Consider the following 25724-nt stretch of genomic DNA (forward strand, 5'->3'; position numbering starts at 1 on the left):
GTCAAAGTCATGAGACAAAGTATATGTAAACTGCTGTATGGAAAGTGAATTTGCTCTGTAAATCTTCACCCAAATCACAATTAAAAAAAAAAAAAGAGAGAGAACAAACAAAAAAATCCAAACTCACTGCCATCGAGTCGATTCGACTCATAGCGACCCCACCTTGGGTTTCCAAGGCGGTATCTCTACGGAAGGAGATTGCCCAATAAAATGAAGCATGGTAACGTGACAGGGAATGATAGGGGGATATTGAGTGATTTGGATAAAATAGAGAGGTGGCATCATATGAAGTTGAGAGTTACGAATGCATCCAGATTTGGAAAGCAGAAAGTGCATAGGCTCTGAGGTGGGAGGAAAAGAAGGGTGCCTGAGGTACAGCAAGACTGTGCCTCAGACTCCAGCATGGCTGGAGTGGCATGGGAGGGGACAGGAGAGGGGTGCGGACCGACCATGAAGGTCCTGGCAGAACACTGGGAAACTGATTGTATCCAAGTGTGACACAGAGCAAAGAAGTGTCCTAGTCTGATTTATGTTCTAGAAAAATCACCTGGGCTGCTGTAAGACAGACAATTAGAATACTTGATTTTTACAGTAATCTATGGTATTTCCTTAGAATTACCTTATGTAGGACCTCTGGTGGCATAGTGCCTAAGGCATCTGACTGCTAACCAGAAGGCTGGTGTTTCAAACCCACTAGCCACTCCTTGGAAGATTGGGCAATCTACTTCCGTAGTGATACTGCCTCAAAAACCCAAGGGGGGTCACTATGAGTCGGATCTGACTCGACGACAGTGAGTGAGTGACCTTGTGTAAGGGGAAGAGCTGGTCAAAGTTCATAAGCATTTTAAGGTTCTTGAGTCAAAACTGCTTTTCAGAATGGCTGTACCAAGTTATACTTCCCAATAGACAAATGCAAACGAGGGTACCCATCCTACTGTATGACTGCCAAAGATCTGTTTTTTCAACAGATCTCTACTAGTTATAGACACGGAAAATCACTCTCTGCTTCAGTGAAAAAAATCTCAATTATTAGTTAGGTGGGAACTTTTTTAAAACACCCATTGACTACTCATTCTGATTTTGAGAATTTACAACTTACAGATACAACATTTTGTTTCAAATCATCTTACAACCAGGGGGCCTTCCTGGCTGAGCTGTGGGGACAGTGAATCTGAGGCACCAGGAGCCAGAGCAGGATGCTAAGTGCTTTGGATGACACTGCATTTGTTCACAAGAATCAGGTTGTCAGGGACCAGACCACACATCCCCCAGCTCCCTGGACAGGACAAGGCAGAAGTTCCCATTTATCTTTTGGGGCTCACCTGGGCACCCCTTTCTTCATCCAGCTCCACAGTCATCAGTGCTGATGTCCCCTTCTCGCTCACGGTGGAGTGCCGGCCTTGCCAGAAGAAGTAGACACACTTCTCTTTGCCGGCCACCCTCACTGGATGCTCCCCCTTCTGCCGACTACCCACTGCAAACAGAACAGAACAGCAGAGCATAAGGCAAGTAACTGACACACCACAGGAAGAGCAAAGCAATGGCTTAATCTTCAAGGCCTGAGAGGACAAGCAGTAAAGAGAATGCTTCGGGATATGTGTCAGAGGAGGAATCATTCACCCGGAGAGAATGTAAATCATCCCACAGGAGGAGAAAAACCACCTTTCTTCCAGCAAACTGACCCAGAGCTTCCAAACTGGAGAAAAACAACCTGAAGGGTCCTCTTGATACCTGAGAAAACCACCTGTCACTCTTGGAGGAAGACTGTGGACCTCTCCAAGTGTGTGACAAAGAAAGATGATGAGTGAGAGCAGGCCTTGCAAAGACACACACTCATTTTCCACATTATGCCCCTCTTTGGCAGAAGATTAACTAGCAGGGAAGAGATATTGACAATAACAGCTGGACCAGCATCAAGCACAAAGGCAAAAAGACTGTTTAAGTGATTTAAGTGAAAAAAGAAAACTGAGGTTTCCAAGTTCTGTCAGAAATGGAACAGATAAATTGCTGACCTATCATTTTCAAAAAAATAATCTGGGATTTAAATAATATCTGTCACCAGAGCTGTAGTCTGGATTAAGTGCATATTATCCTTACTGTCTGGCACCTCGTAGGCACTCAATAAACATTCACTGAGTACATAAAGCAGATTTAACTGCTGACTCTGAAGAGCAGTCATGGAAAGTTAATTGGTCAAACGGTCATTTTAGACAGCACTTCAGACCTTAAAATCTCTAACTTTAGGAAAATATTTAACTCTACATTTCCCTCATTCAATTGTTCAACAAATATTTACTGAGCACCTACTACGTGCCAGGGACCGTAGGACACTCTCTCACTTACTGTCGTCAAGTCGGATCTGACTCATAGCAACCCCTCCTTGGGTTTCCGAGGTGGTATCACTATGGAAGTAGATTTCCCAATTTTCTTTCCGAGGAGTGGCTAGTGGATTTACCAGAGCTCCTAGGACACTCTAGGGGGTACAATGAACAAGACAGATGAGGTCCCTGCTTCAATTCTAATTAGGTTATTGTTGTTGTTATGTGCCATCAAGTCAGACCCGACTCATAGTGACTCCTCCTTGGATTTCCAAGGCAGTATCACTACGGAAGTAGATTGCCCCATCTTCCTTCCGATGAGTGGCTGGTGGGTTTGAACCTCCAGCCTTCTGGTTAGCAGTCAAGTGCCTTAGCCACTATGCTACCAGAGGGGTTACAGCACTGGTCTTGTAAACCAGGGGTCGCAAGTTCATATCTTGCTGGGGCCTGCTAAGCTTTCTAATTAGGAGAGATGAACAATAAGCAAATAGATGAGGTAGATAATTTCAGGTAATAAAAAGTGCTATGAAGATCTGACAGGGTAGGGTGGGGTGCCGATGGTCTGTCTGAGGAGGTGGGTGACTTATGAGCTCAGGCCTGAATGGCAATAATCTGGAGGCAGAACCTTCTAGGTGGAGGATCAGGAGACCAGATTCTTGACTGAATTATCTAGGTGGTCTCACTAAGTGAACGAAGAGAGAATGCAGGTAGGTATGACACCCATGCACATTAAAAATTCATTAAACTAACTTTGGATTCTCTGACTCCATATTAATTCCTGTTAATTTTTTCCAGCCCCTATCTGATTTATGGGAGCTCTGGTAGCATAGTGCCTAAGGCACTTGACTGCTAACCAGAAGGCTGGCGGTTCAAACCCACCAGCCACTCCCTGGAAGGAAGGTTGGGCAATCTACTTCCATAGTGATACTGCCTCAGAAACCTAAGGAGGGGTCGCTATGGGTCGGATCCAACTCGATGGCAAATAACAACAACAAAAACATCTGATTTATAAAATGACAGCTATATTGAGGTTTTAAGGTTGAAAAAAAAAAAACCCCAACAAAACAAAAAACCCACTCATTTATTTTAAGTTCCTAAGAGGTCAGAGCATTTATTGGTCCTCTTTTGAGCCAAGTATTGTACAAAACAGTGTTGATAAATTTATAATTATTTCTCGAAGTATTTAGAATAAGCACAGTCTTTAGTGACATCGACTGTGAATCTGATCCAGGCGAGTTTGTGCATTTTTGAGTGGGCAAAATGAAGTAAGAACAAGCAATGAATAGATTGTAAATATCTTTAATTAATTTGGAAGGCATTCAATGGACATTTCTGCTAATTTAGACAGAAACAAAAGTTTCTCTTTGATTAGCGATCCCATTCTTCAAAGTAATAAAAATTACTAGGCTCAATTAGGTTATTGGAAATATATATGCTTAAAATAGATAATGGAAATTTATACATACCTTAAAACTTGTTAATATTCTAATATGCCATGTAACTATATATTCATGCATAAATAACTAGCCATTACATCCTAAGAATCTAAAATAGACTTGAGTGTTGTTGTTGTTGTTGTTATGTGCCATCGAGTCGGCCCTGACTCATAGCGACCCCTCCTTGGGTTTCCGAGGCAGTATCACTATGGAAGTAGGATTGCCCAACCTTCCTTCCGAGGAGTGGCTGGTGGGTTTGAACCGCCAGCCGTCTGGTTAGCAGGCAAGTGTCTTAGCCACTATGCTACCAGTATGTACTTAAAATAGAATTGCAGTATTTCATAAGACAGAGTCTTCACTAATTTTCCTCAACATACCAAATTTAATCTTATACACAACTTTATTTTTAATTCATTTGTTTATTTTCAATTTTAGCCAAGTTAAGATTAAGTTTTTATTACACTCACTCCTTATCAACACAGTTAGATTCCAAAGACCAGGTCATTATGCAAAAATCAGCATTATGCTAAAATGGAGGATGACTACATCAATACGTAACTGCCAGATTATACCATTATATAACTGCCTAACTACTGAGAATCATGTTGATGTATATAACTTTAACCACCACAGCCAGTATTACTGTCATTTTGTACCTCGACATCTGTTACTGCCAAATACACACTGCTAATGTACAAAATAGTTGGATAATAGATTTATTTTTTTTACTATTGTCATAAATGTGAAATATCGGATAATGAGATAGTCAATAAGTAAGGAGTAGGTGTAATAAGAATAAGCCTTGATTAATCAGATGCCTAATTTAATGTGTAGTTGCATCATGCCACCAAAATACTTTCAAGACTAAGTTTGCTACCAATAGTTCTCAGTTTATTATCAACAGAAAACTAAAGTATGAAGATGTGTTCAAGGTCAAGCAGACTTGCACCAAAACTTAATGTACTGATCATGCACTTACACAAGCTCTGCCTGTATGAATCTTTCATAAGGCCTGACCCAGCATCATGTACTGTAATCAGCTTACTCCCAATTGCTCAGGAATATAATGGGTGCCTGTAGCACCTGAGGTGGGTCAGTAGGGTAGAACACCAACCCCCAGAGCCTCACCCTTCTAGCTCACACTTCTTTGGGCCCCATGGTTCACTTTTCATGGTGCTCTCATGTGTGCCTGGGCAAGCTGGCCAGTGTCCACCGTAGTAAGATTTACTGCTTCTACAGCTGCTGTTGCCTGCTGACCTTGTCCCAGGAGAGGCTCTAGAGCTCCATGTTCAGTCCTGTCTGTAAGGCACCACTCCTGGGGGGATGACCGTTGTTGTTGCTAGGTGCTGTCAATTCTGACTCACAGTGACTCCATATGACACAGTAAAACCACCCCATGGGGTTTTCTAAGCTGTTACCTTTATGGGAGCAGGTCATCAAGTCTTTCTCCTGAGGAATCACGGGGTTGTTTTGGACTGCCAACCTTTTGGTTAGTAACCATGCTTAACCATTGCTCCCACCTGGGGCTGGATTAGCAGTCACCAATGGGCCAGTTCCTCCATACTAGCTATGGAGTGAATGTAAATGCCACAGGCCTGTGCTTTACTGCTCCTGAGAGAGGGTCTGGAATCCGAATGCTCTCCGCTCAAATTTAATTCTCCACAGCTGGACTTTTTCATAGTTTTAACTCCGCTCATAAAGATAATGCTAGATCTGGCTGTGAGATGCCCATTTAGGAAGAAATACAGAAAACATTTGCCTAGGTCAAGTCATTATTTCTTAGGGCCCTTCAAGTAAATAGTCTATGAAGATCTTTTTTTTTTTTTTCCTGTTTGCTTTAATGTAATTCCATTCATCCATTTACTTCCTATTCCTTCTTTCTCACTGTTAACAATGAAGGTAAGAAAATCAATTTCAAACTACAATAACCCTTTTTAAAACATGCAGTTCCTTTCTGTAATTAAAGATGGGAAACTATCTAGCTAGTGCCTGTTCCCACTTCCTCAACTCCAAAAATGAGTCCCCCCCACCTAAATTTCCAATTATTGTTTTTATCACCAATTAATGGCACAGATTATTATTTTGGCTTGTTAACTCTGCATCAGACCAAGGCTCTTAAATCCATTCTAGTGACTATTGGGTAATTGCTATGACGTTGTGATAGACCTGTTAGTTCATCTCCAAGTTAAGCACAATACTTAGGCTGTTGCTGCTAAGAATGTCATTGGTGACTATTTCCTGCAGCTACCATGTGTGCCCAGTACCTGCATTTTCCATTCTGTGAAAGTGAGAACCATCATCCTTATTTCCCAGATGAGAACACTGAGGCTCAGACAGGTCAAGTAACTTTATCCAACTTGCATAGCTGGTGACTAGAGCCCAATCAACAGGGCTCCAGGGCCTGTGGCCTACCTCACGTGAGAGAAGGAGGCTGCTCTGTTGGTTCCTGAAGAATTAAGTAGATGAAAAATACCCTGTAACTGGACCAACTCAAGGTACCTACTCTTCTACTCCCTAGAGGAGAGGTGCTCAGCTGTAGGCTCGGCTCTGCCTGAGACTCTGGCAGGTCCCATTCCTGTTCAGTGGTTGTTTAAGAGAGGCTACTAGTTTCATGGCACTAGTTTCATGGTAGGAGCTCTGGCGGCACAGTGTCTAAGGCATTTGACTGCTAACCAAAAGGCTGGCAGTTCAAACCCACCAGCCACTCCTTGGAAGGAAGGTTGGGCAACCTACTTCCGTAGTGATACTGCCTCAGAAACCCAAGGAGGAGCTGCTATGAGTCGGATCTGATTTGATGGCAGTGAGGGTTTTTTTTTTTTTTTTTTTCTTTTGTCCCCGTTTACTTTCATGGTGACTAGGCTCATCCATTCTTCCTTGCAATTGATTTCCTAGCGTTCCCCACATCCTCTTCTCCTCTTCTCGGGCCCACACTGACTCCCTGCCTGCAGGCAGAATGATAGTGGTTAATACGTTAATACTCCAAGGAGAGCTGGTGGCATAGTGGATGAGGCTAACCAGAAGGTCAGCAGTTCAAACCCACCAGCTGCTCCATGGAAGGAAGATGGAATGATCCTACTTCTGTAAAGATTTACAGCCTTGGAAGCCCAATGGGGGTCACTATGAGTCAGAATCAACTTGATGGCAGTGAGTTTCTTTTTTGAATATTGACTCCACAGCAACGTGTTTTTTTTTTTTTTTTAAACAAACTTGGGTTTTGAAAAGAAGCAGGCCTGGATTTGGGGATTTTCCAGCTCTGCTCTCTACCAGCTAAGTGACTTCAAGCAAGTTACCTCATCTTGCTCTGCCTTTCCTGCCCAGCTCTATCTTCTTATGAGGCCCTCAGAGCAGCAGGCAGAACCTTCAGCACCATGCCTGGTGGGAAAGCAGATTTCCAGGCCCTGCAGCCATCCTGCCCACCCACAGAACCTCTTTCACTACCCTGCTGCCATGCTCAGGAAAGCTCCTTCCATTTGCTGCCCAGCTCTGGGTTTGCGGAGCTTCTTCCACTGCTGGCAAACCCAAGCTAAGTGATTCTAGCTCTCCTCATACAGCATTAAATGTTCTTTCACTATACTTTCTTTATTGTCATTCATACCAGAAGCTTCTCTTCTGGAAGGCAGGGTCTGAAATATTTATTTAGTCCCTAAAAATCCTCCTACACAGTGCTTAGTAAATCTAGGTTGATTAATAGGCTGCTTCTTTTTTTGTTTTTCATAAATCAGGAGAGAAAACAAATGGTTATAAATCTGCAGGTCTTTAGCAAGACCTGTGTATGTTTCTGGGAGCTCCTGAGGGCAGCAACATCTAGATGGCAAAAAAATCAAAGCCAAAGACTCTGAGCCGTGGTGACCCCATGTGTGTCAGAGTAGAACTGCTCCATAGGGTTTTCTTGGCTGTAATCTTTACAGAAACAGATTGCCAGGCCTTTCTTTTGTGGTGCTGCCAAACCCACTGCAACTGAGTTGATTCCAACTCATAGCAAGCCCCACTGGGTGTCCAAGGCAGTAGATCTTTACAGAAGTAACTTGGCTCATCTTCCTTCCATGGAGTGGCTGGTGGATTTGAACTGCCAACCTTCTGGTTAGCAGTCAAATGCCTTAGGCACTGTGCCACCAGAGCTCCTTGTGGTGCTGCTGGGTGGGTTCAAACTGCAGTTACCAGCTGAGCTCAAACTGCCTGCCCCCTAAGGACCTTCTCAGATGGCAAAGGGCCTTGCACAGCTGAATAAACTCTTTTGGACATTGGGTCTCAAAATCACAGAGTTGTGACATAAACACTCTTTCCTAAATGGGTAAAAACCCACTGCTATTGAGTCAATTCCAACTCACAGAGACCCCGCAGGACAGACAAGAACTGCCCCATAGTGTTTCCAAGGCTGCAAATCTTTACAGATGTAGACTGCCTCATCTTTCTCCTGTGGAAAGGCTGATGGGTTCAAACTGATGTCCTTTTGGTTAGCAGACAAATGCTATAACCAACATGCCACCAGAGCTCCTTCTAAACGGGTAAGGATGAGGGCAAATTGTGGATTACTGCTCCTTCTTGGCAAGGGAAAGGACCTGTATCCAAAGCTCACTACTTCTCCTTCCCCCTCATTGCCTCTAGTACAGAAAGCATTCACGGAAGTGTTTTTGTTATAAACAGTGTATCCTCAATGGGAACCATGAAGAGTTTTGACTATACATTTATTACACCAGAACCACAAAGCACTGTTAGTACTCTTAGCCTCAGAGGAAATAACTTCTTTTATTTTTAATAAATCTTTTGAATGTGTATTTACCATAAAGAGTTTCTTACCTAGAGTTTTAATTTGTCATTTGGTTTCCGTTTTAAATCACCCAGATATGCTTTCTTTAGTGACTTTAATTTAAGCAGTGTAGAGCTGAGTGGTAAATATCACTGGGCACAAATCATCACTTTCATAGAAAACCTCCAGGGACAAGAGAGGGAGTGGGATTGAGGGTGGTAGAGAAACTGTGACATATAAGTTTAGCTTCTATGAGAAAACATCACAGGTGTTAGGAATTCTACCTCCCCACCCCCCCACAACCACCCCCAGTCTCTAAGGGTTGGTACCAAAACCCAGACTCACTGCTGTCAATTCTGACTCATAGCAACCCCTACTGGGTTTCCAAGGCTGTAAGATTTTATGGACGCAGACTGCCTCATCTTTCTACCACAGAACAGCTGGTGGATTCAAATCACTGAGCTTTTGGTTAGTAGCCAAATACCTTAACCATTACACCACCAGAGCTTCTTACAAGAGGTGGTAAGAGGTTCTCAGAAATACATGACTGGATTTCTGCATTATCCCCATCCAGCTGTGGGTAAAACACAGCAAGTAGAAAAAAAAAACAAAACAGTCACCTGGAGTCTGACTCACAGTGACCCCGTGTGTGTCTCAGTAGAACTGTGCTCTGTAGGATTTTCAATGGCTCATTTTGTCAGAAAGAGAATGCCGTTCTTCTGAAACACCTCTGGGAAGACTCGAACCTCCAACCTTTTGGTTAGCTGCCAAGCGTGTTAACTGTTTGCACCACTCAGGGACTCCAGAACACAGCAGGTACCGGCTGTTCTGCTCTAGCAGCACTGTGATTCCCCACTGTGCAGCTGACTGGGCCACTGTCAGCCTGAAGAGAAGAGAAGTGCTCACTAACCTGCAGTGCTCACCATGTACTTCCACTTGACCACATAGGCATCCCCCTCATGGAACTGTCCGATGCTCTGTTTGGGGAGCCTGCTGTAGTCGAACTCCAGGATGTGCCAGACATCCACCGAGACACTGGCAATTTCAAACTGCCGCCGGTCATCTCCTTCTACCAGGCCATAGCCACGGCCCACGTTCACCCCATCCAGGACACTGCCGGCAGTTATCTGGGGCACCGGCACCATCCGTGTCACATCGTATGGCTTGATGTCAGTCCGAGGATCTTCCTACCAGGGGACATGAAAATGTTTGTTCAGTTGCATCTCTTTTTAGAGCGGTTTCTTGTCATAGTCAATGCTGTTTCAGTTGTCAACGGGCCAGTGTCAAAGTACTGTGTTCAGACTGTCACAGGGTGTCTAACTGCATTTACAGGAAAGCTCATAGAGGCCCAAGTACCCATTGTCACACCAGTGAAGAGGGTGCCCAGAGACCTGGTCCATTCCTGGCAGAGGTGATTGTCACCTCCTACAATCAGATAAGGAGCTCTGGTGGCATAGTGCTTGAGGCATTTGACTGCTAACCAGAAAGGTGGCAGTTCAAACCCACAAGCCACTCTGTGGAAGGAAGATGGGGCATTCTACTTCCATCAAGATTTACTGCCTTGAAAGGTCACTGGGGGGGGTCACCACGTCAGAATCAACTTGATAGGAGTGGGTTTGGTTTTGGGTTGCACTTAGAATATAGTTGGATGCCAGTTTGCTGTCCTACTAGCACACCCTGGGAAGGCTTTTAGCTTCAAGTCCACTGTTGCTGGGAACCAAAGGAAGCTCTGAGTACACAGGGCAGGCACAAGGAATATACCTTCTGCTGGCCGAGTTCACTGGCATTCTTCTCATTTGGTTTCTTCAGTTCTGTCCAATCAAGAAATTTTTCTTTAAACAGAATTGTCTCATTATGTTCAGTAAGTCTCCCAAATATCGCCCAATCAGGCCGCCCTTGTCCTTTTCTGCAGGGAGATGTGGGAATGGACAAGAAAAGAACCAAGATTAAGTCATGCTAAAACAAAGGAATCTAAAACACACACACACCAAACCAAAAACCAAACTCACTGCCGTCGAGTCAGATCCGACTCATAGTGACCCTTCCTTAGGTTTCTATGGAAGTAGATTGCCCAACCTTCTGAGGAGTGGCTAGTGGGTTTGAACCACCAGCCTTCTGGTTAGCAGTCAAATGCCTTAGGCACTATGCCACCAGAGCTCCCCAAACATACACAGCTATTGGAAAAAAAATTCAAAATATTTTAGTGAATGGTTTATTTTTACCAAATAAGTAATATTTTATTATTTCAGTCTGAAGCCTTGGGAATACTTAACATCCATCGAGTTTACGTGCCTGAATTCAACTGAACCACATCAGGCTATGCATTCTATCAAATTCTTGAATCTGGGAACCCCTGGGACAGGCACACTAGACCGTGACCTTGGTAAAGGCCTGGATTATATGCCCTACACTGGTTGATAAATGATAGGTGCTCATGAAGGTTCTGTAGATGTAAGGAAGATGTAACTCACCCTGAATTCTCTTCCCTGCACCCCCATAATTATGGGATTTATTAGGGAAGCAACAGGTTACAATTCAGGTTCAGAAACGCTCAGGATGCAATTCTTCGATCAGGACAGCCTTGCCTTGACCATGCCACAGGCATGCCTCTCTCTGGCCTTCGGCCTGGCCTCTGCCTCTGCATTTCTCCTCTATTTTAAGTCACATTACAGTGAAGTTCTAGTAAGAAACTCTGGTGGCACAGTGCCTAAGGCATTTAACTGCTAACCAGAAGGTTGGTGGTTCAAATCCACCAGTTGTTCTGTGGAAGGAGGAAGGGGCAATGTACTTCCATAAAGATTTACCTCCTCCAAAACCCAATGGGCGTTGCTAAGAGTTGGCATCAACTTGATAGCAGTAATTTGGTTCTTTTTTTGGTTTTCTCTTGTGTACTGAAATTCTCATGTGCTACTAAAATGAACTTCTTTCCATATATCACACACTCACTGCCATTGAGTCAACTTGACTCTTAGTGACACCTCCTTGGGTTTCTGAGGCAGTATCTCTATGGAAGTAGTTTGCCCAATCTTCCTTCCAAGGAGTGGCTGGTGGGTTTGAATTGCCAGGCTTCTGGTTAGTAGTCAAATTCCTTAGGCACTATGCCACCAGAGCTCCCACATCAGTTGGATATATATAACAGTAAATTTTAAAATATTTATTTCCAAGACACTGTGCATAGTAGCAGGCCTGGACAGCACTGTGACACGGGACAGCTCACAGCCCTACAGAGGTCTATACTGTCTCAGTATTTTAGAATCTAAAACCATGCTCAAAACACATATAACTGAAAAAAAAAAAAAAAAGGCAGAGCTGAGAAAATCTGTACTATAGAGGGTATAGCCCTGGGAATCAAAGCAGGTATTTCTCATCCTTCACAATCTGTTGGTTGAGAATTGAGGTGGGGATGGCATATGGACCCACAAAAGGAACCAACAGTACCTACTGTGTGCACCTGCTATGACCCATGCTTTATATTTCTTATTTGCTCTAGACCTACGTTTCTATCCATAGGAAAGACACATCAAGGGGGCTGCCTGTTTCAGTGGAAATGCAAAAGACAAAGTATAGTGCACAAATACTTCTGACTCATGCCTAGCAGGACTTTAAACCCAAATCAAACCAAACCCACTGCCACTGAGTCAATTTTGACTCAGAAACCCCACAGGACAGAGTAGAACTGGCTTTAGGGTTTCCAAAGCTGTAAATCTTTTTTTTTTTTTTCAATTGTGATTTGGGTGAAAGTTTACAGAGCAAATTCACTTTCCATATAGCAGTTCACATACACTTTGTCTCATGACATTGACTATAATTTACTCCAATGCAACAGCTCCCCTCTCCCTTCCTCCCCATAGTTACCTCTTCCTGTGTCCATCCCTCCATGCGTACCTGCCCCCTGAGCTGTCTCCCTGTGCATGAACAGCCCTTCTTTCTCCCATGATTGTTCTCTCCAAGGAGTGTATCTACCTCAGGTAAATGTTCAACTCATATGCCTGTTTTTTGTTTGGCTGGAAGCCACATGTGTGGATTCAATTACACCTGAAGGGCAGCTAGGGGCCATAGTCTCAGTGGTTCCACCAAGCTCTATCAGACTAGCAAACCTGCCCCACCCCTATTTTCTTTCCAAATGATTTTGAGTTTTGTTCCACATTGTTCTCCTTCTCTATCTAGGATCTCCTACAGAGATCCCACTCTGAGTGGTTGACAGTGGTAGCCAGGCACCATCTAGTTCTTCTCTTTGGATTGCATGGTGTACCAGTCACTAGGACTAATTGTTTCCATGAATCTTTGGTTTTCTTCATTCTTCTTTGCTCTGGATGAGGAGAGACCCATTGTTGGATCTAGACGGCTACTTACAAGCTTTTAAGATCCCAGCCACTACTTGCCAAAGCAGGAGGTAGAACAATGTTTTGCATAGTATGTTATGCCAATTGAGCTTGATGTCTCCTGCGACTATGGTCCTGAGCCCACAGGTTCAACTACATGCAAAGCTGTAGATATTTATAGAAGCAGACTGCCTCTTCTTTCTCCTGTGGAGTGGCTTGTGGGTTTGAACCGCTGACATTTTGGTTAGTAGACAAATGCTTTAACCACTCCTCCACCTGAGCTCCTTTAGCAGGGCTTCGAGAATCAAATATAACCAAGTACAGAAAATTCTGGACTACCTTGAAAGGCTGTAGTCTTTATCAGAAAATATTGGAATGATTCTTATATAAATTCTGCTATGCAGACCTGCTGAGGTGACTATTGGCACCAGCTTTCAAAATTTATCTTCTGGGTTTTGAAGCCAAGCAAACAAGAGAGGCAGCAAGTTGCAGGGTAAAGGGCCTGAAGCTAGGAGCAGGAGCCAGGGGGCTTCTCCACTTCCATCATGGTCTTCTATGTTTGAAGTAGGCTTTGTCATTACCCCTTAGTAGTTTCAGCCTCATTAAGAGGTGTGCCATATGCTCAATCTTGGTTGCACCTTAAAAATCTCTAGGGCTTTTAAAATATACGGACAGTCCAAGATACAACAATTGGTTTCCAGTCATCTGGTGCAGCAGAGGACTGGACTCTATGTCTAGTTTCCTCCATCAACTACTGCTTCATTTGCTATGAGACCAGCAATGAATGGTGCTTAGCTGCTATTTCTGAACATTTGGATCAAGGACTCAACAGATGTACCCTGATCAAAAGGGAGGATATTTGTGTAACCGAATTCCCAATTTCTTACAGAATCTAGACTTATTGAACCCACTAAGGCTGAAGGAATCACTAAATCTCTTCTCACAAAATTTCTGAATCCTGAACAATCTCCTGAAGTCATCTTAAAACTAAACAATAGTTTAGCTGAATTAGTAAAGAATGTTCGCCTTGAACACTGAGCTCTTTTCATGAATTACCTATATCAGATCAAATTGACATTGTTAACTCTAAAGTACAGATGAGTAGTTTATGAGGTTGTGAGTCTAAGTCAATGGTGGTGAAATAACATGGGGAAAGATGGTAAGAATGCCCACAAAACATAAAGAATGTGACCAATGTCATTGAACTGTACATGTAGAGATTTTTGAATAGGTGTATGATCTATTGTATATATTTTCATCAAAACAGAACAAAGCAAAAGAACAAAAATCACATACCAGCACACAAACCCCACCCCACACAAACCAAAAGCAAATCTCTGGGGGTCAGTCTGGCACATGCATTTCCAAAAAGCCTCAGGTGATTCTGATCTCAGATGTGTTGAGAACCAGTGGATGAGATGCTTAGTCATCTACTTTCTGCTCTCTGGTTATGCTGCTATTAAATATAAATTGTCCATCACATAGATTTATACTTCAGCATTATTTTCTTCTACCATGCCAAATACAACATTCTTGTTAGCCTTAATTAACTTCAATCTTCAAAACACTGGTTGTTATGGTACTAATTTTGTTATGTTTAATACGCATTTGTTTAATAAAAGAAAAGAGTTTTAAACTTTTCACCCATGGTGACATACTTGTTTCTGTTACTGATAATTAAAATACATCATTGGGTTTTAAAACAGGAAACTAGGTAGGAAAGTTGGAACTTTATAAATAAATAAATAAATAAAAGATTTAATATTTAAATATATTTAATATTAAAATATTAAATATAATTATGTGATACCCAATATTACGTGCTGTAAGGAGCCCTGGTAGCACTGTGGTTAAGCACTTGGTTGCTAACCAAAAGGTTGGTGGTTTGAACCCATCACCTGCTCCATGGGAGAAAGATGTGGCAGTCTGCTTCCATAATGATTACATTACATTCCATAATGATTACAGCCTTGGAAACCCTATGTATGTTTAGGGTAGTTCTATTCTATCTTATAGGGTCACCATGAGTTGGAATCTACTTAACGGCAATGTGTTTTTGGTGGGTACATCTATTTCTAACTTGTATTTAAGGATACTTTCTTTCCTGGTAGATTAAAAACGATGCTTTCTTTGCATAAAAAATTATTTTTCTTATGACTGTATTTCTTAAGTTTTGTGTATATTCTGTTGATTTGCCAAAATGATTTTCAAAAGTCCTGTACACTGTAGGAAATCATAATCATGATCATGACTTCAATATCATATGCCAAAAAGAGAAAAAAAGCTTAAACACCACTTACTACCAAATACTTGGGAAATCCTGAAATTTAAGGACTATGTTCCTAAGGTAGGAAATGAGAAGAAAACTTGTTGCTTTTTTTTTTTTTTCCCTCCCTTCTTCAGATCAATGGCTGAGTTCCAGATTCTGGGAAGTTTTTCAAATTAGCAGGTAATTTGTTTAAACAATTGCTATTCATCTGTTACATGAGCATCTGGAATGCTGCAGGTGGGAACAATTTGTTCACTTCAAGAAATTAAGTATAACACAAACACCTTCCAGAAGACTACAACATCCATATTAGTTTGTTAAGAGCTTTAAGAAATGTTCTCAGATGTGAATATTCATGCTATGCTGCGCATAATCATTTATGAAAACAAAAAATTTATGAAAAGCAATAGTCAATGACTACAGTGAGAAATGAGACAGGTGAAAGGATTCTGCTTAGTCTGCATGGAACTCTACAGCACCACTAACATACCTGGGAATGAGGGGATTGCATTCTCCAGGATCCAAAGGATTGATGTCACAATTCTCATAGTCAAAGGTTCCATTCCATAAATGTTTTGCCAGCTGAAATGCAATTTTCCGTTGTGCTAAGGTGACTTCTTTTCCATGCCACACGTAAACTTCACTACCAAAATCAAACACCAGCACCTGGGGAAAAAGGCACAGAAGGATTTGTTGACTCGATGGATGTGCTCAGAGTTGAATTAGAGTCACTGAAGAGAGTGAGTCAAATGGGTGATGGTACAAACTCTAGTGGAACAATCAATATTAAACCCAAAAGGTCAAAGGAGCTGACTAGCTGGCACTGTCCTGCCAAGCCAGCCTTTGCCCCCACGTATATGATCCCCACATTGTTGTCCTATACACTCACATTAACGTTCTCTCCTCTGAACTCTCAGACCACATTTAGAAATTTTGATTCATAAAAAAGTTAAGTACATCTTCCAACTTTCCTTCCTCCCTCCCTCCCTCCCTCCCTTCTTCTTTGGTTGTTGCTATTTTTGGTGCTGTTGAGTTGTTTTCAACTCTCTGCAACCCCAATGACAGAGAGTACCTGCTTTATAGGGTTTTCTGGGCTGTAATCTTGATGGAAGCAGAATGCTAGGTTCAAATGCCAACCTTTTGATTTGCAGTTGAGCACTTAATCCTTGAGCCACCAGAGCTCCTTCCTCTCTTATAAATCTCTCATTTGTTCATTCATTCATTCAACTAAAACATACAGGCCAGTTAATACAGGACAGATACTGAAGAGCCAAAGTCATCTTCTCTCTTACATACAATTCTAAATCCTTAAGGGCAGAGACCACAATTTTCTTATATATTATGCTAGAGATTTATTCAGTGTGTGCTGAATGATGTGGGACATGCAATGCTCTTTCTTATTTCCGTGTCTTTAGTTTATTTCATTCTTTTATCCTAGAAGAAATTTTCCCTTCCTTTCCAGCAATCCAGAGTCTACTTAACACCAAGGTCAGGCTCAGTCTCACTTTTTCTTTAAAGTTATCCCTGATTATTTCTTTTTCTCTAATATCCTCCCCCCCTTTAAAAGTCCATATCCTGTTTAGCCTGTGTCATACAAACTAACTTTAGATTATGTTCTAATACTCTTCCACCCAACTTAATTTAAGGCTCTTTTGTGCCTTCTACTTTTTTTTCTCAGCACTTAGAATACTTATTGGACCAGAAACATATGTACTTCAGTGGCTCTGTGAAAGAAACACCTGGCAGTCTGTTTCTGTAAAGATCACAGCCTGGGAAACCCTATGGGGCAGTACTACTCTGCCATGTAGGGGCTCTGTGAGTCAGAAATCCACTTGATGTCACCTATCACCTAACAACAACAAGAACAGCAAATACTTACTGATAGGAGAGGTAAAAAATTAAAAAAAGTGTATTTCCGTAACACATAACCCTAAATAATATACACATGCATCTCTTATTCCTTAAATTTAAGGACTAAAAACTATTTTATTTAATGTTTATACAAGAATCAAGGGTTAGGGCTAGGTAATACATTTTGCCTAAATATAACTATATTGTAATAGAAAAGAAAATCTGTCCATGATCTATGCATCCTCTGAACAATATTCTGAATTCTATCTTAGTATCTGAGATGGCAATAATGGTTCATATCACAAATCAATATCTTGTCAAAAGTTGCAAGCATTCCTGGCCCCTGGTCACTCTTCAGGCGTGAAACTGAACTTCACTTCCATGGCTTCCAGCCAGACAATGGACAGGCCTATAAGGTGAACATTTATACCAAGTGGGTATACTCCTTAGAACAATCAACCATGGGAGAGCAGAAAGGCAGTATTTGCACAAGAAGGTAGTTCAGAGGGCAGAAATGCATAGGAAAGGACATAGGGAAAAGGTAACTTATAGGGAAGAAGTGGGAAGAGAGCTGTTCATTATGGGGATTGCAATCAATGTCATGAAACAAAATGTGTACGAACTGTTGTATGGAAAATGATTTGCTCTGTAAACTTTCACCCAGACCACAACAATAATAATAATAATAATAAAAAAAGTATATAAAATTAAAAAGGAAAAAAAAAATGTTGTAAGCATTCCACATGGGAGCTCTGGTAGCATAGTGCCTAAGGCACTTGACTGCTAACCAGAAGGCTGACAATTCAAACCCACCAGCCACTCCTCGGAAGGAAGATGGGGCAATCTACTATCCATATTGATACTGCCTCGGAAACCTAAGGAGTGGTTGCTATGAGTCAGGTCCAACTCGAGGGTACATAACAACAACAAGCATTCCACAGTCAGTGCTAATCCTGGCTAACCTTTATCAGGCATCTGCCATTTATTTTAATGAATAAGCCCTGTGCTATGTGCTTTAAGTGTGCTTTCTTGTTGATGGACAGAGCCTCTTCATTGTACCTCTTTTGGTTGCAGAAGGGAGCACTTTGGAATCTTCCCCCAGTAGTCATCATCAGGCACAAGCTTGTCATCCATCAAACGGTAAATGCAGTTTGTTTCTATTATGGCTGTTTCATACAGTTCATCTTCTTTGGGGTCTCCAGCAGCTTTGGGATAAGAACAAAAAGAGAATATGAACATTGAAAAGTAACTGGTTTAGGAGAATGAGCTGGTGCAGAAGAAGGAATATTCAATCTTATCATTTTCTGAAATACAATAAACTCATACATTGATAACTGGTTTGGCCGCCCAAGAGTTTCCAGAAGTCTTTGGCTGCGTGGGTGTGTGTGTTAATTCCTTCTTCGATGGTTTGGATATAAGTCGCTCTGCAACCGAGTTCCCTCTTCGTCTGAATTAAAGTTGCAAGTTCTGAGGCCTAAGGGAGGAAGACAATTACCCAGGGGGAAAAGCCATGGCTAAGTGCCCCAGCCCATGTTGAAATCAGAAGGGAACATGGTGACCCCAGGGCTGGAGAACACTGGTGGTTGGGTATTTTCAATAAAGTTAAGAAAAATGTAACTGAAGAACCAAGGGTCATCAGTTCATTAAAGCAATAGGTCTCAATCTTAAATATTCAACAGATCCCTTTTGAAGCTTTTTAACAATACCCAATCTCTGGGCTCTCTGTCTTGAGATTCTCAATCAATAGGTCTGTGGTAGAATTTCATATTGACAATAAGTTTATGATAAACAATTTTGAAGTTATGTGCCAGTTTCTTGTTTTTTACATGGGAGTAAGAATAAACCCAGGATTTAAAAACTAGAAGTGGAAGTCATAATCCTTCCAGAACATTCCACTTAAGCACACAATGAAAGCTCATTTGAAAGATACTCAGGGAAATAAAGACTACCAGTCCCTTCTTGCTTGAATGAAATACTTGGAATTTGAGAAGTTCTGTAATAATCTGACAGCTGCTAGAACATCCTATAGGTATATAAAGGAGTGCTTCATTACAGTATTTTTAAGATACCAACCTTTGCCTTTTCTATGACATTTGCAAACTCTCCTACCCACAGGAAGCAGTAGTGGGGAGATAACAGAAGGAAGCAGTCCCCACTGTTGAGGGACGAAGCTCGTGGCTCAACAAGTCTTGTCTGTACGTGTCTTCTTCCTGAACATGAGGCAAGACAGTCAGCGTCTCCCCAGGAAAGAGAACTAGTACCATGAAGCATCCCACAATTAAAGCAACCTGCTTTGAACTCTTTTAATTCTAAAGCATCTACTGATGTTAGTTCTCATGAACCCTGGTGGAGTGAAGGGGGACTTAAAATGGGCAACATGAAGGCATTATTGATTACTTTCTCTTGCTAATGTGTTTTCCTCAATGCCACCATCCTGTTAGGACCATTAACAGTGTGGCCTTACAGCACAGGTGTGGGTTAATTAAGGTCCTTCCTCCAGGACACTTCGCAAACATGCTCCGTCACTTTTTTCCCAGGCCTACCCTCCCCATTCAGCCTCCTACACTTAATAGCCTCTGTTGGGCATACCGTGGACAAGTCAGAACTGGTGGGCAGGGCTACAAGAGAAGGTGTGACTTCCACTGGATCTTTTTTCTCAGGAATATTCACAAAAACTATAGGGTAACCAGCTTGGAGAGAAGCACTGTCTCGTATTCTTTCAATAACCTATAAAAGCCACTGCCATTGATTTTGACTTACAGTGATCCTATAGGACAGAGGAGAATTGTTCCATAGGGTTTCCAAGGCTGTTATCTTTATAGAAGCAGATAGCCACACTTTATCCTATAGTGGATGGTGGGTTTGAACCACCGACCCCTCAGTTAGCAGCCAAGTTCTTAACCACTGAGCCACCAGGGCGGCTTCTGGTTTCACTACTGGTTCTTCAATGATTTGCTGCTTCAGATCTTCCCAGTTATACTAGGTTGGAACATGGGTACAGGGACTGGTTATTTGAGCTTGTCACTAGGGGAATCTTTTTGAGAAACTACAAAGGACAGTAGTTATGCAGAAATATGCCCAGAATGCTTAATAGAAGTGGAGAATATTTTGCTCTGATGACAAAGGAGCTCTGGTAGCATAGTGCTTAGCGCATTTGGCTGCTAACCAGAAGGTTGGAGGGTCAAACCCCACAGTTGGTCGTAGAAGAAAGATGAAGCAGTTTGCTTTCATAAAGATTTACAGCCTTGGAAACCCAAAGGGGGCAGTTCTACTCTGCCCTATAGAGTCTCTATGAGTTGGAATCAACTCGACCGCAGTAGATTTTGGTTTGGTCTCTTGATGACTAATGTGAAGGAGTTAACTCTAGGGGGCAGCATACATCTCTTTCCTCATAGCCCAGAGCTTCTCTGTTTCCATTGCTAATGACAGAAAGTGTATTGGAGTGGGATCTGGGTCCACTTCATTTACCCTTGTTTTCCCTGATTCCTCTTCCAGGAATGTATGTCTCTCCCTCTGACCTGTACTGATTCTTTTTTTTTAAATTTTAAATCTTTTATTGTGATGTGGGTGAAAATTTACAAAGCAGACTTGTTTTACTCAAAACAGTTCATGCACATTTGATTTCACAGCAGCCACTGTGACCGCAGGCACCTTACTAACTTCTCCAAGCCTCAGCAGGCCTGATACTTCCTACCCCCGGGGATTTTGTGACCCTTCATGAGAGGAGGTAGACAGTGTTTGGCATACAGTAGGTTCTCAAAATGTGTGCGACTTCCCCTTGTAGGCAGTAAAGGGTGCAGCTAAGGCGCCCCATGTTTCCAGACAGAACCCCTTGGCCAGTGTGTAATTCCTCCATGCCACTCTTAAATACCTTTGATCTGTAACAGCATTAGCTTCTTGTAGGGCACTGCGCTGTTGTTGGAATTCTGCTCCGTAAGGTTGACGCTCCGCAGGCTGACGTTGCTGAAGTTTTCTTTACTGGCTAAACCTGCCAGGGTAACTTCTGAAAAGTTGGAGTTGGAGGACACTGGGCAGGTTGAGTAAGGAAACACAAAGCGGGGAGAAGCAAGATGTTCACATGAAATGACAATGTTTACCATCAGAAAGTGCTCAACACTGACTCACGATCTTTTTCCTTTTAAAGTTCATCCTGAGGGTGGAAGGGAAACAAACTCCAGTCTGATAAACTATGCAAGTCAAAGGTTATTCCCTGTACAAAGAATTAAATACAACATTGGAGGTTATAAACTGCATGTTGACAAGTGTTACACCTCACCATGCAGAGAGACAAGGACTGAGTGACATTACAGGCCACCTACTTTAGCATAAACTCAAGCACTGAACTCATTTGCTGCAATTCCCCTGAAAGCAGCTGTAACCATTCCTAACAGCTTTTACATGTTGGAACGCATTTTGCGGAAGCCTGTTGGATGCCTTTCACCAAAAGTCTTCATATATTATAGTATAAAGTAGACACTTTATAAAGGATGGTTTAGTTTTAGTCTTTGCTGGAAACAAAGTGATCTCTTGAAGTCCTTTGCTTTTGGACCTAAGACTGTAATAGCGAGAAGTCGTAATAACAAATGCATTCGGTTTTCACAAATCAACCCCCTGAATCACCAAGAATGGGAGACAAGAGGAAAAGTATATAACATTGGTGCCAACAAGTCTTTATTTCTCCAACTTATTGCTTAAACAAGTATATATGCTGGAGAAAAAAAAAAATTATTTCACTGGGATTAGATTCTAACTCTGAAGAAATATAAGACTCCTTCACAATTTCTATGGCATAAGCAAGTTGAAATATACTGTCTTAGTAGACCAGTTAGTAATACAACCATTTCACCTAAACACTGTATTTCTAAGAAAAGCTTTAGGAAATAGGTTTATGCAGACTACTGCTGTTGACTCAACCCTCAGCCGTGGTGACCCCATGCAACAGAGGACAAAATGCTGTCCAGTCCTGCACCACCGCCATGGGCAGCAGCAGACCAAATCGCTGTGATCCATAGGGCTTTCACTGGCTGGTTTTCAGCAGTAGGTCATCATGTTTGCTTCCTATTCCATCTTGGTCTGGAAGCTCCTCTGAAACCTGTTCAGCATCATAGCAATGCACTAGCCTCCACTGACGGATGGGTGATGGCTGCACCAGAGGGGCACTAGTAGGGAATTGAACCTGGGTTTCCTGCATGGAAGGTGAGATTTCTACCACTGTACCAGCATTGCCCTTTATGAATCCTATAGGAAAATAAAATTGATAGCTAGCACATTCACAGTATCAAGATTATTCATGTCATTACCTCCACCAGGAAAACTACTGTTTCAGAATTCTAGAATCCCAAATACTTGGGCAGATTAGAGCAAAGCTGCTGAGCCTGAAGCAAGAACAGAGAGCAGAGCCCACATTCTCACTCCCTATTCATTACTCCCACCCCAACCCACAGCTCCCAAGTACAGAGGTAGTTTCCAAATACTCACTCTTTTCTACTTTCATCCTCTTTGACTCCATGAAAGCAACATTTAATCTCTGCTCCGTATATTCCTGAAGAAGATCCTCTCGTGCTGCCAGCATTTTCAGGGGGTTTTTGGAAGCCTGCACCCGGCGCTTGGGCCTGACTGCACGCTTGTGTTCAGCCACAGAGGAGGTCAGCCTGAGGAGCAAAGCAGAGCTGCCCAGTTTACTAGAAAAACTCTTACTTGAGGTTCTCTGACCTGAAGCACTGGGTTCCACAATTTTATTTCCTGATTTCTTTATAAATCTTACAATCTTTCCTCCTGTTTGCCACAGCCCCAATGTGGAGTCACAGAATCCTAGAACTGGAAGGAAAATTTGAGCCCACTTAGGTCAAGAGTGCAGGCAATGGCAGAACCTTCAACTCACCCCACACCCTCAGGTTCTGCCTGGAGAGGTGTCCAGGCCTTCATGGGCAGCAGAGTCTACTGCTGCACAAGGCTAGATGTTAGCAAGTTTTTCCCCTGTGGAGCGAGGCGTCATCTCCCTATCCTGCCACCCATACATGTGGCCTAATTCTCCTTTTGGGATAGGGTAGGCAACATCTCTACTTTTTCTGTCACTAGCAAGCCCTTCAAGAATTTACCAACAGCTTTTCTGTCTCAATTTAATTTTCTTTTCTCCAGACTAAACTTTATATTCTCCAAACAACCAAACTCACTGCCATTGGGTTGATTCCGACTCATAGCAACCCTTGTCGCATTTCCAAGGTGGTAAATCTTGACGAAAGTAGATTGCCCTATCTTCCTTCCATGAAGCAGCTGGTGGGTATGAACCACCAACCTTTTAGTTGATAGTCAAATGCCTTAGGCACTGTAACCACCAGAATTCCTTGTAACTTTACCTTAGGCAACACTTTTTCAGTTTTCTCACCATCACTCCTTAACTAGTCTGTTCTTAACCCATTACCTTCCTCTAAAAAAGTAGCCATTTGGAAGAATAAACTGAAATAAAATAATACTACAAAACCAATTATGACAAACACACTCACAGAACTCTCTGGGGCAGAAGACCAGACCAGGGAGGAGGAGGAACCCATTTACATGATCTCTCAATAGTTTCCTGCTGCTACTCTAAGCTTCCAAAAGTATACCCTCTGTGTCTTATACCTTAGAGTCCTCTTCATAAATAACATTGAATAAATTTATGTATGTGTGTGTATGTGTGTAAGGAGCTCTGGTGGCATAGTGGATAAGGAATTCGGCTGCTAACCAGAAGGTCAGCAGTTCAAATTCACCAGCCGCTCTGCAGAAGGAAGATGGGGTGATCTACTTCCATAAAGATTTACAGCCTCAGAAACCCAATGGAGGTAGCTATGAGTCAGAATCAACTCAATGGCAGTGAGTTTGTTTTTTAGTGTATGTGTTTGTGTGCGTTTGTTTAAGTGTACATACACACAGTTATCTACGTATATATGTGTGTGTGTATATATATGTATACATACACAAATACATGTAGATATGTGTGTATGTACGTTTAAACATGTATAGCTATACATATAAATGTGCTTAAATTATTACATATAACAATTTAAACAAAGACATTTAGATGGGGAGACTGAGAAATGGTTAAATATCCATCTATGAAAAATATTATCTTAAAATGGGAAATAGCAAATTGTTCTTTTTTTAAAGTAGGAAATTGAAACATTTCAATTTAATATACAAAAACATATAATGACAGGCTTAAGGAGAAATTGATGGGGAGTAAACTCAGAAAAAGAGAGACTTCTGAAGGAGACTGTCACTCTGAAAATTCTGTGGACAGAACAGGTAAATGTGGTGGAGAACAGCTGTCATTTTTGCCTACCCAGCATACCCTACTCCGCTTCTGCTAACAGCATCTTGATTTTCCTTTTTAGGAACTACCTCACTCCATTGCCACCCCCCACCTTGGCTCTGGAGTATAGAAAGAGAGACCCAGCTTTGGCCAATCAGTATCTTCCATCCCCTTGACCACAAAGATTGGTTCAGGGATGGGATGAACGTAGAGCTCAGCTGGAACAAAGAACATTAAGCCTGGAACTGCAAGAGGAGCTACATGGGAGGAGGGCCAGATAGGTAACCTACAAACTCAGCAATGGAGTCATCTTCTACTAGTAGGTTACAACTTGGTTGATAGTGAAGCCAGACGAAAGGGGATGTGCAGAGAGAACTAGTGAGCATGAGAGCAAGTGAGAGGGAGAGAGGAGGGAGAGGGAGAAGCAAAGGGAGAGGAGGGGAGGGGAAGGGAGGAGGAGTGATTACATTGTGATGAGTTGCTGGAAGCTAATGTGCCTGGACCTAGCTCATGACTGCCCCTTTCACTGACTGATCTGTAAAATGCCTCTACATCTTTTTTGCTTAAACCAGTTTAACTTGGTTTTCTTTCTGATACTTGCAGCTGAAGGAATCCTAACACCTTAATACCTTTCTCTTAGGTGGTTTAGTCATGTCCCTGTGTGAAGAGAGAATCTAGGACTCACTGAGAAAACCCTCAGACCCACTGATTTTATGAATTATGATAAAGTGAGCCAAATTCTTTATTGATTTTTCTAGTTACTGTGTTAATTTAAGCTAGTATGATCCAAATACTGTTTCAATGTTATGGGTAAGAATTCACTACATCAAATGAAAGACAGGTATAAAATTTTCTGTGACAACTATGCTAATATAAAAACATACAACATGTTCAAATTATGTCAAAAAATCCAGTGACGATTTTTGTGGAACAGGACCAACATGTGTGCCACAGGCTGTGTATACAAGCTGTTTTGCCTGAAAGTACATCTGTGTTGGATGAATATTTTATCCATCCCACAGAACTATGCATCTGGTTCTAGGAAAGAGTAATTTGGAATGCAAAGGAGTTCTATTGCAGAAGATAACACAGTGGGGAAGATCCCTGTAAAAACACTGTGTGGAGGCAGAGGAAAGAAGCTGTTCTTAGTGAGGGAAACAAATGAGACTGGAATGACTCACTTGGGTGCATAGGGATCGAAAATAACATCGAAGTCCTCGTCTAGCTCCACGGGACTTCTTTGTGTAGTATAATCCATGCTGCGGTAAAATTTGGCAAAGGTTTCATCATCATCCAACTTCATCACTTCTTTAACAGATTTACCAGTGACAGTGAGGACAGTTTCTTGCATCCCACCAACTATCAATAAACGAGCAAATAAACAACATATGATGTGTATCACTCCAACTATGCCCCATAGTGTTTTAAAAAATCGTTTTGCCCCTAAGTTGCAGAAGGAGAGGAAACATGCTGGAGACACACGCAGCACT

The 25724-nt window shown here is 42.1% G+C and overlaps 1 protein-coding gene across 1 annotated transcript in view; it reads right to left on the minus strand.

The window, feature by feature from the left end:
* The window catches only part of SVIL (supervillin), a 142901-nt gene that overhangs the window by 19068 nt on the left and 98109 nt on the right, over positions 1 to 25724 (minus strand). The window contains exons 21-30 of the mRNA XM_042781163.1: positions 25416 to 25593; positions 22422 to 22594; positions 20815 to 20970; positions 19017 to 19153; positions 18270 to 18417; positions 18003 to 18148; positions 15583 to 15758; positions 10263 to 10407; positions 9412 to 9688; positions 1323 to 1474 (exon numbers count right to left, since the gene is read on the minus strand). Of these exons, the coding sequence (XP_042637097.1) occupies positions 1323 to 1474; positions 9412 to 9688; positions 10263 to 10407; positions 15583 to 15758; positions 18003 to 18148; positions 18270 to 18417; positions 19017 to 19153; positions 20815 to 20970; positions 22422 to 22594; positions 25416 to 25593 (1688 nt within the window). The remainder of the gene's footprint in view (positions 1 to 1322; positions 1475 to 9411; positions 9689 to 10262; positions 10408 to 15582; positions 15759 to 18002; positions 18149 to 18269; positions 18418 to 19016; positions 19154 to 20814; positions 20971 to 22421; positions 22595 to 25415; positions 25594 to 25724) is intronic.

Source organism: Orycteropus afer, unplaced genomic scaffold (assembly GCF_000298275.1).
Source record: "Orycteropus afer afer isolate SDZICR_OR568_19922 unplaced genomic scaffold, OryAfe1.0 scaffold00090, whole genome shotgun sequence".
Taxonomy (NCBI): Eukaryota; Metazoa; Chordata; class Mammalia; order Tubulidentata; family Orycteropodidae; genus Orycteropus; species Orycteropus afer.